The 21097-nt window shown below is 38.2% G+C and overlaps 1 protein-coding gene across 1 annotated transcript; it reads right to left on the reverse strand.

Moving 5' to 3' along the window:
- Positions 1 to 2889: 2889 nt before the first annotated feature.
- LOC146479306 (activin receptor type-2A-like) lies at positions 2890 to 17544 on the reverse strand. Its single transcript, XM_085110942.1, has 5 exons — positions 17382 to 17544; positions 9337 to 9436; positions 8133 to 8275; positions 3571 to 3722; positions 2890 to 3096 (listed from the first exon to the last, which is right to left on the reverse strand). Exons 2-5 carry the CDS (start codon positions 9401 to 9403, stop codon positions 3066 to 3068), a joined length of 393 nt encoding a protein of 130 aa, XP_084967068.1. The 5' UTR covers positions 9404 to 9436; positions 17382 to 17544; the 3' UTR covers positions 2890 to 3065.
- Between the last annotated feature and the right edge of the window lie 3553 nt (positions 17545 to 21097).

Raw genomic sequence — 21097 nt, forward strand, 5'->3', positions numbered from 1 at the left:
ATGTTTGGGGGCATACTCAGAGTAAAAGTGAAACCATGCTTCCAGGGGCCCGTTTCTCGAAAGTCCCGGTAACTTATCGGGACCGATAACTGTCTTTGGTGATAAATGTTTCTTAGCAGAAGTCAATTTTTGTTACCTTTGAATACTAAATTTTAAAATCTTATTATAATGTGAAAACATTAATATTGGCCAAGTACCATGTCTGTAATCACTATGTAATCGGCGAAAAAACATTTAAAAATATACTTATCGGGCCCGATAAGTTACCGGAACTTTCGAGGAACGGACCCCAAGACCTGGACGTTTCGCAACTCCTTCTTGGCTCAAACAAAACCTAACGAAGTTGCGTTTTTTAGGGGGAAATGGTTTTGTTCTGTCCTGGTTACTTTTACAGACTTCTAATCTGTTTTTTCTTTTTTCTTTTGCAGACATCGTCGTACAAACAGATTTTCAGATCTGACATGAATTCCCGGCTGATCGCACTGTCCTGTATTGTTTCGTTGAAACAGTTGTCTTGTCACTTATAAGCATCTCGTCAGTCGAGCAAAGAAGTGGCACTTTTTATAAAAGCACTCTTTAAAGAAACCTTGTTTCTTCTCGGGTTGATAAAGAGCCTTGGCTGACTAAGCCTTCCTTGAAGACTCGTGTATTTTCAAGTAGTCTTTGTACAATGTGCTAAGAGAGCCATCGGACACACCAGAGCTGGCGGAAGCTAAACAGGGTGTCATCTCCGGCCTCTCTACTTGTGTCAGCGTTGCTCTCTTTTTCTTGAAGCATGCAAGCGTGCACTTTGCAAGTATTGTGCGAGCAATTCACGAATGAACAAAATTATTTTTCTTTTAAATTTACTGAACGTACTGAAAATCGATCGGTGAACGGGTTCTAGTTCTTCGGGGTATGTCTTGTTGATCTATGCAACTGATCCGCAGCAAAACGATTCTCTGCAGTGCGACGCGCCTTACCGTGGCCACCCAACAAACTTTTTTTAACAAGTTAGCCAATCAGGATACGCGAATTTGATTAACGGTCACGCCTCCTTGCAAAGTCCAACAGGCAAGTGACGCGACAACGAATTATTTAAAACAAGTCGTTTTGTATTTTATGGCTTACTTGTGTAAAATAGTTTGTTGAGTGGCCACTGTAAGGCGTGTCGCACTGTAAAAGAAAAATTGGAGAATAAAATATATTGCTTGGTGGGGAAGCGATAGTCTATTCGAGTTTTCACGCGAAAGGCGAATGGCGCACGTGTTTGTGTGTTTCACCTCTTAAAACCCGCCCCCTCTGTAATAAATTAAGCAGAAAGACTAACGCAGAGAGATTTCGACGTTTCGATGACATCCTGTCGTCATTATCAATGATGACAGGATGTCATCGAAACGTCGAAATCTCTCTGCGCTAGTTTTTCTGCTTAAGGACGGTGCCTACTATTGTTACTGCGCATACGTTCTGCGCATCTCGAGATACTCGGGTTTCCTATGGGTGGTGCCTACTAATACAGGGATAATTTTGCGCGGTTTAAAACTATACGGAGAAAGCAGAAGTTAGCAAATGCTTTTGGTATCTCAAAGGAAAATTAGGGGTAACCATGCATTTTTCAGAGATAACTTAACTTCAATTTAGGGAAAAAATCCCATACATTGCTTTATATTTTGGCGCTTTTTAGAGATATTATTGCTTAATTATCTCTGAAAAATGCGTGGTTACCCCCAATTTTCTTTTTGGATTTCAAGAGGCCTTGCTAAGATCTGTTTTTCCCGCATAGTCATAAGCCGCACAAAAATACTTCGGTATTAGTAGGCACCGTCCGTAATTTAATAACAAAAGTCAATCTTATACCCTCTGTAATAAGCCCCCAGTTTGAAGGTCACATTATTTTTTTTAATAACCCTTCTGTCCCTCTCTCTTACGCCCCCGTTTCCCTGTCGATTCTGACGGTACAACTTTTGCTTAGGACTGTCGCATGCGATTTCTAGAGCGCGCGCTGCTCGCGTCATTCTTTAACTTCATGCAAAAAATCGCACACAACTGTCGTCATTCAACATTTCCTATATATACCTACGATTGTCAATCCTACGACATTTTTTGTGACGTACACGACAGTCGTAAGCGAGTTGTATATTTGATTTACACGAAACAATTCGTGTCAAAGGTCTGTCGTAAGCTTGTTGCATGCGACAAAGTCGTACCGCGTAAATCGCCCTTTAGAAAACCTAACGCGAAAAGTCAATGGTCAAAAAATCAGTTGCTTTCCAAATAATTGATCTCCAACGTGCAAAATAATTATTGTGGTGACGTAAAAATGGCGTTGTGATGGTCTCCATCCCTGATTATGGTTCCTGACATAACCCATAAGTGCTATTTTGGTATTGCCGGAAACGCATGATTTGAAAATAAAGCGTGGTGATGCGTCGGTGGGGGGAGTAGAAAAGAATGTTTGGAATCTCTATATGGTGGCCAAATTACGTCATCAACTGTGTTGATAGAACAAATATGCACTTGATTTTGAAATTAGCCTTCCTCGCCCTCCATCCAGGGAAACTCATAGAGCTTTTACGGTATGGAGCATATGCAAGCGACCAACCGCCGGCCAAAGAGCCTGAGGACTCTGGGTACGAGATTGACCATTAAATGACAAGGCGTGTCGGCCATGTTGGTGTACGTAATGACAGCACCGAAACACAAGCAACCTCGTTCCCAGGGTCCCCTCTCTTCCTCCCTTGAGAGTACCCTTAGAACGAGATTGCGACAATGACGTCACGTTCATACGCTTGATCCCTGAGAGAAAGAACGCTAGTGTTGGTTCGCAATACTAGGAGAACTTAGACTTGCATGGAAGGGGTGGAAGGGTTGAAACGTCGACAACGAGAAAACAAAACCAAACAAACAAAATGGAAACAAGTATTAGTTTTATTAGCAACTTGCTATTTTGTAGTATTAATTATTGATATTTATTTACTTATATTTTGCTGATATAGTTCATATATAGGACACGCCCTATCTTTTGCTATTTTACTCTTCTGTCAAGATTTCTTCTCATCTTCTCAGCTTGTTCTTCGTGGCTTGTATCAGGCGTCCCTCAAAGTATCGTCCTGTAAACTAGAAAATGTAATAACCCGATTCAGTTTTTCTTTTTGTAGGGAGGTTGGAAAGGGGGGTTCAAATCTGTCATTCTATCGATTGATCATATTTTCTAGCGTAAACAAGTATAGTATCGGTAACGTTCTGAATTTTGACTTTCCTAAGATTCAGACCGGCACGTTTCCGGTGGTTATGAGAAATGCCGTACGATTGAGCCGAACGCCCTTCGTTTCAATTGTTTGTTTTTGGTAGCAAAGAAATCGGTTTTTTTTGGCAACAATGGTGTTGATGTCGTTGTTTCCATACCTCTAAATGGTAGTTACACCCTTTTTGGGGGGAATTCCTCTCAGAATTCAAGCGACGATCCCGTTCAATTAGTTCTAATGCGCCATCTTGTGAGGAAAACAATCTACCAAACTAACAGCAAAACGTAAAACAAACATTGCTAGTATTAAAAGTTTGACGCCTATGCCTAGTACAAATGAGTCTCACCTGTCAGAATTGCACATATTCCCCGTACAGCAACAAAACACTAAGTATTCTGATCTGTTTTTCCAGTCTTTTGATACAGGCCGTGGGTGGCAGTCACTGTATGGCGAGCACTCGTCTTTGGCACTGGGCCACCAGCAACCTTTGAGCACTGGCTATTAAAATAATGAAGTATGATAAACGAGAAATATGTAGCAAAGTACTGGGAATTGCAGTGAAATAGTTTCAGTGTTTATTAAACAACTTAAAAGATGCGAGGCTGTTCGACAGAGAACAGCTAATTAATGCCTATAAGACAGCTAGTAAGAGTCCCCACGATATTTCGGTTAGTACGAAACTATCAGAAAGCTTAGTGAAAATCGAAACGGTTGCAATATTGGCGGTCAATATTTAAAGCAAGAGTGGTAAGATAAAATGATGATACACGAGTAGCTGTATAGAAAACAAATACAGTTAAACTGAGTATAACTGTAAAAAGGGGATCGGCTAAAACTAAGCACATTAAATATGTGAAAGATTATAAAGGTTCATCCGTTAGGTTTAAGTGTATCTGCTTCATTTAATTAAATGTCCTCTTTTGGCTTTTTGAAGGCTGTCACTACTTGAATTTATAAACTGAGCTCCATGGCCAGTGCTGATGATTTTAAAGTTGTCGAGCAAGTGTCTGGGAATAGCAAAGTGGTGTGATACGGTCTGATACGGCAGTGAACCGTGATCAAGTTGTTGCTAGCCTGACGTAAGACCCGTGTCCCACAGTGTTATCATACATCCTCTTCAATTTAGGCCGATTATAACATATAATATTGTCTGTGGTTGAACTGATTTCCCGAAAACGTGAGAGAATGAGTTAATTATAATTAGAGGCGAGAAAAATAAATACACGAGCTAGAAAAAGCCGAGATGAATGGCTGGAACCCAGCCTGCCATCGCCTACAACGCTATACGTTTCAGTTTCCCGCCACTGGGAGGAGAGCGAGCGCGCTGCCGTGCGACGAAGTCGTTTGTGATTGGTCAGTTACTTAAGAACCAAGCGCTGATTGGTTAAGGATTATTGTCATTGAGCTAAGCTCCATTGTGAGGAAAAGCTTCGTGGTGAAAACAAGATTTTGTTCGCTGTTCATTTGTATCCACTATATCTGCACCAAGGGCGAGAAAACTTCACTTGCCTTTGGTGAGAGCTGTAATCCACTTTCCCAATAACAAGGTAAACTTTAAGCTTATGTAGAATTAAGTTTCGTTTCCGTTTCATGCATTTTTGCAACACTAGTTCAAACTGATTAAGCTTATAAACTTAGCTTAAGTCTTAAGCCAGGAAAGTTTTGCGTAAGTCTGCCAATTAATTCTTTACAGCACGTAAACTTTTAGATTTAAAATCTTGATGTAAGCCAGGCTGAACGGAAAACCATTGACATTGCTAACTTGTCTGTTTCCGAACAAAGGTCTATAAAATTTTCAGACTTGATGAAACTATGTTTTCGCTATTAAAAGGCAAGACTCTCCAACTTGGCTTCTTTACTTATTTTAAGGACGGTGCCTACTAATATCGAGGTATTTTTGTGCGGTTTATGATTATGCGGGAAAAGCAGATCTTAGCAAGGCCTAAAGGAATCCAAAACGAAAATTGGGGGTAGCCACGCATTTTTCAGAGATAATTAAGCAATAATATCTCTAAAAAGCGCCAAAATATGAAGCAATGTATGGGATTTTTTTCCTAAATTGAAGCTTAATTATCTCTGAAAAATGCATGGCTACCTCCAATTTTCTTTCGAGATACCAAAAGCGTTTGCTAAGTTCTGCTTTCTCCGCATAGTTTTAAACCGCGCAAAAACATTCCTGTATAAGCAGGCACCACCCATAGGAAACCCGAGTATCTCGAGATGCGCAGAACGTATGCGCAGTAACAATAGTAGGCACCGTCCTTAAGGTGCTCTTCCTGCTTTCCGCAGTGTTTGTAACCAAGCTCGACGGAAATCGTTCGTTTTCTTCTAAACGAGCATAGTGAAGCCCGGCCAACACCCGTAAAATCTTTGCTTTGTCGTGCAAACATTTCGCTGGGCTTTGTTGGCTAACACGCCCAGCTGGGTAGCAGGTGGCCGGTGGGGAATGTGACCTTCTCAAGCAGAGACTGAAAATAGGCCTTTGGAAAAAAGATACCTGCCGGTTAAAAAAAAACATCAACAAAAAGCTGGGATTATTTTAGCCCGTCTGGGGTGATGGTTGTTTGAAAGCCGATTAATGCTAATCCCCAATTAAACGTTAACAGAGGTCATCTCGCTCCTTAAAAATGTTTTTAAAAGCTAATTTAAAGCCTAGCTTAGTGCAAACTAAGGGACAAATATCTTTTGGAAGAATTTATATTGAGCAGTAGTTAAACTCGAATGAAAATTCACCTTAACCCAGGCTTAGCTTAATTGGGTTTTCAACAACTAGGCCCAAGTCCGTTCTTGTTTATTTTTGTATAATTGTCGTGGAAAAGCAGAACTTTTTTCAAAGCCGGGGTGAAATTACCCTAAGGCATCGAAAATCTCTTTCAACACAGCACCAATGGTGGCCAGCCTTGACCCAGTGATTAGCACACAGGACTAGAAACAGCAGAAAGCAACCTTGCATAGCCGTTTCTCCCTCGTTGACACTCGTCAGCACGCGGCGTAGCTCGCACAGTGAAACTCAGCAACACTTTATTTATTCCATATATACTGCTAGTCATTCTAGAAAAGAGCTAAGAGTGGAGATTGGTCATCAGTCACGTCACACATTACGTGTGGCAAATGGCCAAACATCGATATAATCTCAAGTGATACATGCCAGTGCTGTGTCGAGAAAAATTGGGAAACGACCGACATCTTCCTCTCCTAAAATAAACTTTTATGACTAGTTTGTGGTTCTGCTGAGTGATGGACATTGACATCTTCCATTAGAACCAATTACACTAGAGAGTAGGTCAAAAACTACGTTTGCAACAAACTTATGGACCTCCTATGAATGACATTTTGTTGCAACTTAGATACGGCCGTGACAAAAATCATAACTGGGGCGTGCAGGGGCTCTCAAGATAGTGGGCTGCATGTAAAGGGAAGTTTCGCTTGAAAAGGTGTCTTTCTCTCTCTGGTACAAAATTACAATCTTTGCATTTTAATTGTACCGTCGCAAAGACAGAATGGAACCGCAGTAGTGGTAATTAAATCCAAATGTGAGGGTCACAGTAACAGAGACTGGAAATTCTCACCGGGTTATTTTATCTTTGAGTTGCAGGGCCGGGATACAGTTTTTTGGTGTGTGTTTTGCGTATAAGAGACAATTTAACAAAATTTGGAATTTGAAATGGCGTTGGCTTGAACCATCAGGAGGAGCCTCTGAATGAAACTCTATCGAATACCGTCGCAAATGACTTTGAACACTTTACTACTCTCTGGAAGAGATTCAAGTACACCCTTAAATGTTTGTGTACTAATGTCATTGTGAATGATCGAAACAGTACAGTACAGCGGGATCAGAAATGGGCCAGATAGCGCTTCTTGAGCAGTTGAACTTGATGCAGAACATTTTCCAGGATCTCGAGTAATCAGGATAATATGATTGCTAGAGAGATATAAAGTAATTATTCAGAAGCATTGCTCTAAACAAGGCCATGTCTGATGTTGTAAAATTAGCAAGTTCGTCAACTTAATTGATCCATATTGTAGAGGTTCTTGATGAACAGAGAAGCCGATCGAGGAACAAATCTAAGAAAACGACAGTATTCGAGTTGGTCCAAACCTCGAACCACCAATGTTAGCTGCGGGACTATCTTCCCGGTCCGAGGATTTTAGGTTGTTTGTTCAAAACTGCGGTGAAAATGAATTTAAGTACCTTTCCTTGTTCCAAAATTAAACACTAAGAGAACACTAAGAGAAAGATATTAAATGATTTTACCAAAGGAATAACAAATCATAATCAATTTTATCAATTTTCCAAGACACGGAGGAAGGACTGGAAAAGATTGACCAATCTTTTTCAAGCTGCAATCCATTTTCATCCTCGCTATTCGTGGCCAAAGACACTTGTAGATAGTTTCAGTGCACTAGTATATCAACATTTAAAAAGCTGCACAGTTATTTTTAGCCTTGAAAATTTGTGCCAAATCCGTGCAAAATTTAAAGAAAGCATTGCAATCAAGACCTTTTTATTTGCAAAAGCTTTTTAAATCTATGTTTTATTTTTTTAAACATTTTATGTCTACATTTTTCTATAGCTAGTCAATTTTAATTTTTAGCTTTTTAGCATTGTTATGCGCAATTGAAAATTTTACATTGATAATTACGCTATAGAAATTAGTTATTATTATTATTATTATTATTATTATTATTATTATTATTAAAGTTCCACTTATGCCTTTTTAAAGTGTTCCTAAAAATAGCTGACATAGTCATTTTAACATTAAGCTTTCTGACAGCTAATTACTAAACCACTACGCCTCCCCCCCCCCCCCCCACCCCCCTAACAACTGGTGGTCACAGGCAAGCACAGGAGCAAACAATGAAAATACATAAAACCTAAGGGACACCTTTCAACTGAGAGTGAAATACCTCTGCCGTCGTATCGCTCTTCACTTTGTACAAGGAGAAGCAATGGTTTTCTGTGGATGTACAGTTCTTGATAGTCTCGACATCTTTACAGGGTGGATTGGAACATCTGTTTGCCTTACTGTAGAAGTAACACTCTCGGCAATCTAAAAGGAGATAAGAAACTTTTCAAGACGGATGAAAGCTACAAATGGGTTCATTGTAGTCAAATATAATATGGTTAAATATAGAATACAAGATACCGTGGATTGCATGATTTGTGCACCCTCCACCAAACGCGCATACGTTTTACGCATCTCCACATGGTTACAGATACTAGGGTTTGGCGGTCTCTCCTAATACAGGGGTATTTGTGGTGGCTTATGATTATGTGGAAAAACCAGATCTCTACAAGAGCTCCCGGAATTTGAAAAGAAAATTTTGAGGGTAACCACGCATTTCTCAGAGATTTTTGAGCTTCAATTTTGGGGTAAATACGATACATTGTAATGTACTTTAATGCTTTTCAGAACTATTGTCGCTGAAAAATGCGAAATGCGTGCCTGGCCCTATTTTTCGTTTTGGATTCCAAATGTCTTTGCTCAAGTTTACTTTCCCCACACGGTTTTAAATCGTGCAGAATACCTTTGCACTAAGAAGCACCAAGTGGGTTCAAATAGGATTTGACTCATTAATTTGTGAATGTGTTGAAAGATACAAAAAATGAAACGCCCCTTAAATTGAAATTTTAAATAAACTGAAATGCTATTAACTAGCATTCTATAATCATGTAAGTACATGGTTTTCTACGTTATGTACGAATTAAATAATAATATGAGACTTGATTTCATTGATTACTGGTGACTCAGTAGTTGATATAATAGCTCTACTAAAAACTAGAAAACAAAAACGACAACAATATCAGAAGAAATACAGGAAGAACAATCATTAAAAATTATACTTGATGCTAAAATGTTCTTGTTCCACTAAAGACGCTTATATACTCAATGGTCAAAAAAATCTGACTATTATCATCGAAACACAACATTGCCATGTTCCATTATGCCCAAGTCCATAAGAAATATATTGATTATTTAAAACGAACTTTTACTTACAGCGGAGCCCTTTTGTGGAATAACTTGCCACGCAGATGACTTTTGAATTTCGTTCTACACCCATACAAAGTCGCATAAATGTTACTATGTCTCTAGCAACGCTTTATACAAACCTGCTACAAGAACAACAGCTAGTATAACAGCCAAATATATGAACAGCTTTCGGCCTTTTCCATCCATCGTCAAGAAGAGGGAACAAAAAGGATACTGGTTCTGCAAAAAAAGGAAGAAAGCACTTCAGTGCAGAATTCAAGTTAACTAAAGTTTCCACCCACTGAATGGATGTTTCTTTTTATAACTTCTTATCTCCCAATAACAATCGGGAGTGTTTAAGCCTCATATAGAGAGAGTCTGGCGCGTGGGAGGAAGATCATCAAAACATCACGGTACGGAGCGCAGCAAATGATTCGCCATATTTAAAACCAGGTGATTTACATATGATGGCTTATTCTACAAGATTCTATAGGACATGTAAATATACGACTCATTAGAAATAGACCTATTACATTTCTATATGTGTTTGACTTAAAAGGGAATTTCATCACCTTTCTAAGACAATGCTTGTGCGGCAAAGTTAACGTTCTGTTCAAGGTTTACTTTCCGGGTGATTCACTGGATCAGAAGGTCAGTAAACTGTTTTCTCATGATGTGTGGTCTTAACGCTTCTATAAATACCTCTAGATCGCATGTTATCATCATTTGTGGTGTTCAAATGAAATCAGTAAACCATCATTCAGCGCGCGGTTTAATCAGAAAACTTAAACTTTTGAAAAAGTCTGGCACAGTGGCTTATGTTCATTAATTTTTGGGTTAATATAATTTGTTTACAGTGTTTGTAATCCTTTTTCTCACGTTTCCGTAAAGACGTCTTCTGTGTCGGTCTCCAGCAGGGTGTTCCTTAATCAGATGAACTTCCTTCAACAACTTATATAAATAGTGAAAACAACGCAGGAATAGATACAAAGATGATGAAGACACAGAAATGACGTGTATGTTGCAGACCAATTAACTCAAGCCATCCCTGATGATCGGCATTCAGAAAAACATTTGTGGGCTTTTCATTTCCAAGAAAAAACTAAAATTTCTCAGTTTTATCAAACAACGAGAAACAAGCAGGCCAACATTTGAATGTCACTGTGAAATTTAATTTCCGGACACAAAAAACAAAGAAAAGGCGAACTTTTTTTCGCCGCCTACCCCCCCGCGAATCTTGCGGCTAGCACCTGCCTTTGTGTGAAATCACATCTGCCGTTCTCATGATTGCATTTGGAACAAAATAAGAGGCTTAACCAATTTTGAGATTACGAAATTTCAGAGGTTTCCGGCATCTTGGACAAAGTTCAATTATGCGCCGATCAATCAATTCGAACTTTCAACTTTTCATGGGACGAATCCCGAGGGAGACTTTGAACCGGTTTTTTTATCCTTTCATTGTGGCGGTGTTGGGTAGTTGAGGAGCCCGGTTGAGGAGTTTTCAAAGACAGGATTTCGCTCAATCAAATGGGACTTCAAAAGAGTTGAAGGTATCCCGGCTTAATATATCTCTGGCTGCAAAGCATGAACATGTACAGCGATTTGTAAAAGTGAAACTTTGTGCTCGAGGAGAGAGATTTGAAAACTTAAGGGAAGGACATTTTGAACGGCTTTCTGGTCCCCGGTGGCAATCTTAATCAGTTAAATGTCTGCATGAGGGGGGTTACCCCTAACGGAGATGTTGATCGGTGCATCATATCCATACTGATAAGAAATGTAACCAGGGTTTTCGCGGTTTCACTCTTGACTACATAATTACGCTTTAAATTAGTCAAAGCCAGTATTAAGACTAAAAAATAACAGCCATCAACTTTTGACAACCAATTTCACATTTGGCCCTTCTCCTGGGTCAGCCCGATCTGGCTGTTTAACAAGCTCCTCCTTAAAAAGAGCATCTTCTCGTTAGAAATATCTTTAGTTTCCTCCTCTCCACATTCCCTGTTCTTGGGCAGTCCGCCGTCATTCTTCTCTGGGCCATCCGGCTTCTACATTCTTATCTGTGACCACTAAAATCGTACCAGACTGTTCGAGCTGTTGCACGCACGTGAATCACGCACGTGAATTCAGTGAGACTTACATGAAATGCCGTGCCGAGCAGCACTGATTATTCAACTGAAGAATTATACTATTAACTCGACGATCTAAGCCTCGTGCTCTTTTCATTCGGGCCTCGTACCTCAGTCGGTAGAACATCGTTATCTGGGGTTCGTGGGTTGAAATCCCACCAAGGTCAAGGATTTCTTTTACTTCCATTTCCTCACTAGGGAAATGCTTAGAAGGAAATTTTAATTTCTGTAAGGAAACTACTTAAAACTGGTTTCCTTCAAGCACTTAAAATTACACCGCAGAGTTAATTATCTGATTTTTCATTTATATTCGGAATTTTTTTTGATATTTCCTACTTTACATTCCCTGCATCACGTACCAGCACCCACTGATCGGCCTCAAGCACGTATTGCACGTCGGCTATAAGGCACTTTTACGTTAACCCTATCTAGACCGGGCCTTTTTTTCATCTTCGGGGTGGCGGGGAGAATACCCCCTCCAAACAAATCGCTGGGTACAATACAACGCAACCTTTGGAATTGCCCAAGGAATGTAAAAGAAATTGCATATACATCCCTAGTTCGACCGAAGCTGGAATATGCAAGTGCGGCTTGGGACCCGTTTTTAAAGAAAGATATCAGTACTCTGGAAAGGGTTCAACGTAAAGCAGCACGGTTCTGCTCACAGAATTATAATAGATATGCTAGTGTTACGGACATGATCAAAGACTTGGGGTGGGCCTCGCTGGAAACGAGGGGAAGGCAGTCTAGGTTAACACTTATGTATAAGCTAACTCATGGTGTTATTGATATAGACAGCCGAAAATATTTAATTCAACACTCTGAGACTCGCACGAGGGGAAGCCATCAATTTAAATTTCGCGTACCATATGCAAATAAAGACGTTTTTAAGTTTTCGTTCTTCCCAAAAACAATAGCAGACTGGAACTGCCTCCCAGAGGCCATTGTTTCATCAAGCTCTTTAGAAATATTTAAACATAGATTGTTAGCTTTTCTTAAGAATTAGTATGTAGTTTATATAGTTTTCTTTATTTGACTTTTATACATCATTATTTCATATATTGATATATCTGTATTTTATTCATTTGCTAATTTTATTTATTTTTACGGTTGGTGGGATATCTGATCAGGATTTTACCGACCTAATAACATGTAAATGTAAATGTAAATGTAAATAAGTCCGCGACTGTTAAGCCCAGGCCTGGTCAAACGGCACACGATAGTCGATGATAGTCGATGATAGTCGATGGTAGTTGATGGTAGTTGATGATAAATGCGACTTTCAACCATCATCGACTATCATCAACTATCATGCGCCGTTTGACCTGGGCTTTAAAGCTATGACAATGACACTTAGAGATGTTTCCTTTGAGGTCCCCAACAAGAAGTGATGATGTCATACTACGTAGAAATTACGTCATGATTGTATCCGCCATCGTAGATTTCTGGATTTCTCTAAAACTTCAGGAAAGTGCCAAAACTGCAATGAACGAAAGCCGCACTAAAAGAACACTAATATGAGCTAACAAAAACATACAAGTTTCTGTAAGAAAAGTTATTTTTTCATTTAAAAGAGGGATTTTTCATTTACTGAAAAAACGGCCTTTAAAAAATTAATTGCCATGATAACATCAAAGTCAATGAACACTGTCCAACCATATCAAGTTGTTAAGTTGTCTCTATATAAATTACTGAAAAAGTCACAAAGTTTCATGGCGTTGGTTTTCATAGTAAAAAAGTTATTTAGGTTTAAAGTCGCGGCGTGCAGAATTCGTACAGGATTTAAACTGTCATAGCAGGTTTTTAGCTAATACTTACTTACTTATTTATTTATTTATTTATTTATTTATTTATTTATTTATTTATTCATTTTTATTTTTTATTTTTGCCGCACTACACACATTACACAATACAATAAAGAATACAGGTTTTTGAATCGAAAGTAAAAAAAAATGGGGCGGAAATCTAAACGAAACCACGAGGCTTATATGAAAAAAGGTTACCTCACAAAATACAGGAGTGAGTGATAATCTTCTTTAACTATGGATGAGCAAGAGGAAGAAGATCGGAGAACAAATCGTTTGTTAAAAAAAAAGGTGCTTCTTAAAATTTTTGAAGGACGCGAGTATAAAGTGCTCTGTCCCTACTTCGATAAAAATAGTTATACAACGATGGAAAATTTTTAAGTGTGTTGAAAAAGGCTCTTACAAAATCACTCAGCGCGCTCCTGGCCTGTTGGAAACGAGTAGGAACTGGAACTAGTTAAATTCGCACGGGAGCATTTGTAATCGGATTTCTCAGATTATTCTTGTTTTGAGTGTGACTCTCAAATGAACTCTAGAACATTACTTCTAAATGCAGCGGAATTCTTTATCTTGTACGTCGTGAGTAGCGGAATTCTTAGTCAAGAAATGTTATCGTGTAAATCTTCGAGTTTATCAAGTATCAAAGAGTTTGGTCAAATACAACATGGCCGTTAATGAACTACCGTAAAGTTCCGATAGTAGCGACCCTTGTTACTTTCGGAATTAGCAGCCTTTGGGGCTCGTTACTTTCGGGGAGAAAGAAACCATAAAACAAAGCTAGCACAGTTATCCGTTCATTTGTGAAATGTGGTATTGCACTGCCCATTTCTGGTAGCAGAGACAGTGAAAATAAACGTTGATGGTCTACCGGACTACCGCATGGCTGAATCAGCCGATGTAGAGGAAATCGAATTCTTCTTTAACTCGGGGGAGGAAAGCTAAACTCAGTGCTTTTAGTCCATGACACACTGATGCGTTTTAAACTACAGTTTATAGAGTTTTCAATTTTGATTTGAAGAAACGTTCTTGTTATGTTGTTAATACGAAATTATACCAGTTTAGTTTTCACATTGTGCCATCAGTGAACTGATGTCAAGGGCGAATGATGGCTTAAGGCTTTCCGTTGTTGTAAAGTGCCTTATGGTGATCAATTTCTCAATGCACGAAAATATTAGTATTGTACATTAAAAATTTGACTATGGATTGAAAAACAATAAAGATATTCGGTATGTGCATTTAACGTAATTAAACTTGGTCTCGCTATTTTTGGGGGCCATTCGCTACTTTCGGGGGCTCGCTATTTTCGGGATTTATTAGGAGCCAAAAAGTTTTGACGTTGCTTTAGGGGGTCATTACTATCGCAACTTTACGATACAACTTCAACAAAACTAGACATCTTGGACAATTGATCTTTTTGCTCTATATTTGTAACTCGCGGAAATTGTAGTATTTTGAACCAATACTCCGGCTTCTAAAACCGTTTTTTTTTTTTGCAGGATAGTGAGAGGTAATGTCAAAGATGCGCTATTGTTTCCCTTTTGCAATAGAAGATTCGAATAAGGAAATATTCGCGACACTAATTAATTGATAAAAATTATTAAACTCACCTAATGGCGAAAGCTGTTCCGTTTTATCTTTGATTTCATTAAAGGGCATAAATTTTTTTGAAAAATGTAAAATTCTGTCTAAACTTAGTGGGTTACAGTTACTGGTGGTTTTGTTATGTCTGTTGGGGAAGGTGACTCGAAGTGTTGAAACTACGACACTTTTAATTTCTTCGACATTTAAAAGAGGGTGTCCTCTTGAATTGAAGACCAAAAAGATAAGAAAGAAAAACTTCAGAAGAGTATCACTATAACAAAGTGTTTCTTTCTCTTAAAATTTATTTTACTACTCAGTTCGAAGCATTTGGCTGTTTTTATTACCGCCTCAATTGATTTTAATAAATCAGTTTGAAGTATTTGGCTGTTTTTATAACTGCTTCAACTGTTGTTAAATAAAAGTCATGAGAAAATTGTAATCTGATTTTTCCTAAGCGCTCTGATTTATCTCCCAGCGTAAGAGACAAAGGTCTTCCTGAAATCAGCAGTGACTAATTACTTACTGTATGTTAATTAATAACCATATTTTCTTTTGAAACCAGTAGTAATTTCCAAAAACCATTTGTCAACCGTAAAAAAATGAATTACATCCCATGAAAAGCATTGTTGAATGAGATATTATCTGCGCGGTCTAAAAAACAGACTGTCAACGCCCAAGGTGAAAAATACTTTATCATTAGTAGCTACAATTTGCTTACAGTAAAATCTCGCAAATTAGACAGACTTGGAAAAATGACATTAACTGTTCGACTTTGCAATAAAAGTGCGAGATATTGGGTCCATGCAGTAAAGTAACAGAGATAAAGAACCAATATTTTTTCAGTTTAGTCTAAAAGGTTCTTATATACTTAATGTTTGCCAAGAATGTAGTAGAGCTTAGTAGTATTTAGATTCTTAAATAGGTTCTTTATTCTTTCAAGAGGAAAAGGTGCTTTTTACCGGTCCAGAAACTGATTCAACATGGATGTGGTCCCTTCTTTATGTGTACTGCTAAATATACATAAAATTAAGTTAAATAAAACTACATTCTGAGCAAATACAAACTCTACTTGGTTCTTATGTGCTGGTCTTTACTGTACCTACTACTTCACTGATTACAGTAATTTCAACCCCCCATACAATTTTAGTATCTCGAGCAGTTCACGGACGGTTCAAGTAATCCTGAAAAAATCTGCTGCAATTTGCGTTGTGAATAAGCGGTGTACTCTCGGTTAGTCATCCGCATAGTTTTTAGTTTTCTTTCTTGTTCATTTTTGTTTCTTTTTTTTCTCGATTCGTTTGCGTGCAAGAAAATTTTTTTGCTCTATTCTTAAAGGATGCACTCGGCCAGATTGATCATCAATGTACCACAAGAGACTAAAGAAACCCTTTAGTGAACTCTTGAATCTCCCACACCTCTATATAGTTACGTATGAACTACTTCTCGAAGGTTGTGTCTGTGAGTGAATGATGAACGCCTACAATGGCTATGAACGTGATCTTTCAAATGAAGGCTACTAAGCGATCCTGTGGTGCTGATCATTGTGCTGTACAAGGTGGTCCTAAAACCCTTGAATCTGCTGACGAAATCGAAACAGCTAGGTGACCAATCAAATGAAAGCTAACGAGCAATATTTTCTTGTGGTGCTGTTTATTATGCTGTACAAGGTGATTCTAACTTTTGAGTCTGTGGATGAAATCCTAAAGTGTGACCATTCAAATAAAAGCTACTGAGCAATGCTTTCCTGTGGTGTTATTTATTATGCTGGATAAGGTAGTCTTATAACCTTTGAGCATATGAACGAAATCCGTACGTGTTAACATTCAAATGAAACCCAGCCTCTACTGAGCAGTACTTTCCGGTCGTATTTGACGCACGTAGGAAACGGGGTGTTGAAACGGTAATGGGTGCTCTGAACTTCAATAACCACATAGGGTCGACTGAGAGCAATAGAAGCCCTTGACAAAGATATGGCATGTCTAAAAGATATGCTAAAATTGATCAAATGACCTAACAGAGGTTTATTAGCATGAAAAGTAGCGGAAAAAATCACGTTGATATATTGGCGCAGTAATTCGTGGACTGATTGCAATTTTGAAAGAAGACAACAAAGCGCTATATTATGAGTGACAAAACCACAAATTTCTAAACATTTGAAAGTGCAACTTAAAGTTTAGTTCCGCCGTGAGATATTGAGTACAGTGTTGTTGAACTGAACTAGTTACTGTGCTCAGCAAAAGCAAATTAACAGGCTTTTGTGTGAAATACAGTTTCCCTTACATGGTTCATGCAGTTATAAGTCAATGAAGCCAAACTAGAGACATTCCATATGGAAAAAACACCAGCATATTGTGTTCAAAGGCTACCTAGTTCGCGCATTTGCATAAAAAGTTTAGAAAAGGCGTATTTTTGTAAGTCTCTTTGTGAAGCTGTTTTAAGGCTTAGCTTTGCAACATTTGCAAAACGAGTGACGTTCTCACTGTTCTCACAGGTTTAGTTGTTTTATAAGCAAAAATGTATATAGATTCTTCGTAAGAAATAAAGTAAACTTAAAAAAAACTGAAATAAAAGTTTTCTGTTATCGATCTAATGTAAAATTAATAAGGAAAAGTAGCGCGTGTGTTTAGCTCACTTACAGACCCATTTTACGACCGGTAAATAAGGTAGACGTACCTGTTTTACGAAACTTGTCTCGGCGATGAATCACGGCCACCCGTTTGAAGGTCTGCAGTAAAGCTTGAAACCTTTAAATACTAACAACGCCTACGCAAGTTAATATTGTCAGTCTTTGCGCGATTGGAAAGAGTTTTGCGCGACCTATAGCAAGCCGGCTAACTTTAATGAGCACGCGCGCTGGAAGGAGTTCTATATTATCTTAAAGATTCTTTTATAGCCTTAAGAAACGCACAACACCTGCAGAAAATTATCCGCGCCGTAAAAAACATCTTGGGTGTAAAAATAGCGAACTAAATTAATTTTCTCGCTTTTTTGTTTCCCTTTTAGGTTTTAAGGCATTTTGCTTTCATATCTGATGTCTCATTGTGTGAAATCATCTCGAAGCTGAAAACAACTTGGTTCTCATCATAGAAGCCCACAGTTCTTCAACCTCTTTAAAAATAAAAGAAAAAAACACTCTTGTTTGTGTTTTTTAGTTTAATGTTCGCGTTTTTTGCTTTCGTATTTCATATGGATTGAGACAAATGAATTTCCTTTTCTTCAGCTGTCGTCCTTTTTACCCCCAAGTTGCATTTGTATAATCCATGCTTTTTCCTTGCGGTACAGTGAAAAAAGTCACCGAGGCACATCTATTTGTCGTAAGTTTATTTTTTGCCATTAGCGCTTATCAGGAAGAAGTTAACGGAACTCACAAAGGCAGCACGGAAGTTTAGTCTATACCAAAAATCCCAGCTTATTTTAAGATAAAAGGGTGGATGAAGTCTTCATTGATATCAGACCTCGTTCCTCAGAGGCTTCGTTAATGACCGAAAACGTGCTGTTAATAGCTCTTTCTCATAACATTAGACTGAGCATCTTATCTGCAAATCTTTTAGTTATTAACGAAAGGGCTTGAGTTACCAATAATAAAATTTAAATGGGTGGTTTTCGAAAATTTAGACATTGGATTTCTCTTTTCACAGCCCAAACACGAGCACACGATTTGACACATGTCTCCTCAACTTTGATGTGTAAAATGAAAGGAATTTGGAAATACAGAACCACGGTGTTGTGCTGAGAGGGCAGGTCATTTTTCGACATTTTCCTTACCTCTAGGAATGATATTGGGAGCAATACAAGAAATAATAGAAACCTTAACAGTTTTTTTTTTACTAAATCAGAATTATTCCATATTTCATGTGCAAGGGGATATCTAAAATAAAGCGAATTTGTAATACCGAACCACTGTTTCAAATGAGAGGTGTGCTCCCTTTTTTGTTATTTCCTCTTATCGCTAGCTGGTGATAATTAATATTGGGGCGGTACAAAAATATGGGTCATTCATAAAAGTCATCTTCTTTTTCCGCTGACAAACTATAGCTGTTTTTAGACTAAACAATTATTCTAAATTGCATGTGCAAAAGTGTGTTCCCTTTTTTGTTATTTTCCTCTTATCGCTAGTAATAATATTTGGGCGGTACAAAAAATACGGGTAATTCAAAAAGTCATCTTCCTTTTCCGCTGACAAACTATAGCTGCTTTTAGACTAAACAATTATTCTAAATTGCATGTGCATTTTGGCGTCATATATTGACCCAATTTTGTCATAATATTTCCCGCTATTTCCTTTCACGGCATGAAGCAATGTGTTCTATTCAATACATCCTTGAAGCATACTTTGATCATGACCTTCAGAAAAAGCACGCAAGGATGGTAAAATATTTGATCTATCTGAATTAATTTCTTGTTCAAAAATAGCCTAACTGTAAGTCGTCGATGGTAAGGATTGCGGAATGGCCCCGGGGGAATGGCTAACTCGCATATCTATCTAGGAATGATGTTTAGTGGGATAATTTTCATCATACAGACAACATCCGAGCAGTCAGTCGGGAGAGGGAGTCTATTAACTATCCTATGAAAGAAATATTCCCACCAAAAGAATACATTTTCTGTACGGTCAGCTTAGTTTAATTGGGGACGCCGTATTACGTATAAGCTTTCTTTTCGGTCTCTTCGCCACTTTTTCTTCGCCAGAACTTAATTTAAATTATTTTATTGTGTGTTGATTTGTAATTTCTTTGTGTGGCAAAATAATGAAAAAAAAATTTTTTTTTCTACCGCTTGCTTGCCCTTCCAATATATCATTCCCCTAATATGTTTATGTATGAACTGGTCACAGCACACGAATGTCTGGGGCCAATTTACCTTTAGTTATCAACTCTGTTGATAAATCAGTGATTTCGTTTCTAATCCCCACCGGCACAATACCGCAGTTGCTTTACAAACTAACCGGCCTTATCCATTTTATCACAGCACAGCCTGGCTTGGTCACGAAAATTTAAAATTTTGGTCTAAGCCAGGTAATCATGAATATCCATTGGCAATGCTGAAAGAGCACCTTAAATTCAGTTTTTAAGAAAAGGCCAAGTTTGAAAATCTTATCATTCAAGTAGTTACGTAATTATAAATTCTGGATGTTTTGTATACGTTTGTATGAAGTCGGGGAAAAATGTGCCCCGTCACCATACAGAAGTCTAGAATTTTCAGTCCGGCTTAACGAAACTATATCATCACTATTGCAAAAGACAAAGCTCTGAAACGTGCTCTTGCCGTACACTTGCCAGCAGTGTCAATGGGTTTTGGTCACCTGGCCTGCAGTGCACTGCCTGGCCTGTATAAAAGACTGAAAGGCGAACAGCAGGAACTGCGAGAGCTCATCAGAACGCGCGATTTGGTCACGCATATCCAGAGGGGTGTTTCATGTGGTATGAAGTGAAATATCCAAGTTTTCTCAAAAAATTCATTGCTTTATACTTATTCGAAAAAAAAAAAATCGGTTTTACACCTTTAAAATAGCCACTCTTGCCTTGACGCCCCTGGCAGCGGGGAGTGACACTACAAGGGCAAATTGCTGCTAAATCAGTCAACCTTAATTTTCGTTGTGTGTGGTAGCTTTGAGAGCATGAGAAAAAATTATGGCCTACGTGTATGGCATACGCATTAATTAAACTTTGTGACAAACGACCCAATTCATTCTCCTAAAAAATTTATTAACATAGACTTAAACAATTGAGACAGCGCAAAAAAATAGGCAATAGAGCACATTATAATTAAAGTTTTACGAGCATGACAAAGCCATAACTTTCGTCAAGAAATGTTTCAGACTTTATTGGCAGTAGGACCGACACGAAACTAATCTGGTGGGGAAGGTTAAGTTTTAATTCTATTTTGACTTCGTGTGTTTTTGTTCTTTCAGTTTCTCTTTTCTTATTAAATTAAGTAGATTTCTCAGGAACTTCCCTCAGCCTGTAAAATTATAAACAAGCGTCGTCAGTACTTCCAGCTGTTGATCTTTAATGGCTGTGGTCGTACTATAGGGGTAAAGTACGATTTGGCATCGTGGATCACGACTGACTTTACGCCTCCATGCGACGGGAAAAAAGGAACCATATATAGATTGCGCTTTAAAATTAGACAAGCGTTCTTAAAATTTCGGCGTGAGAAAATTGTGGTTTTAAAGTGACTAGATAAAGTGTAATTCACATGCCAGATTTGAAGCAAATCTATTTTGTGAATAATTTGGGTTATGAGGAACTTATGGAGACAGCCACTTAAAATTTCCGCCTGAGAATATTGTTTTTCAGACATGCAGATTTAAATGTGATTTATCCTTCGAAATCCCTTTAAAATAAAGATTTAGCAGAAAAATCAAGCTTTAATTTTTGATGCGGTCA

Source organism: Pavona decussata, unplaced genomic scaffold (genome assembly GCF_977016875.1).
Source record: "Pavona decussata unplaced genomic scaffold, jaPavDecu1.1 SCAFFOLD_59, whole genome shotgun sequence".
NCBI classification, from domain to species: Eukaryota; Metazoa; Cnidaria; class Anthozoa; order Scleractinia; family Agariciidae; genus Pavona; species Pavona decussata.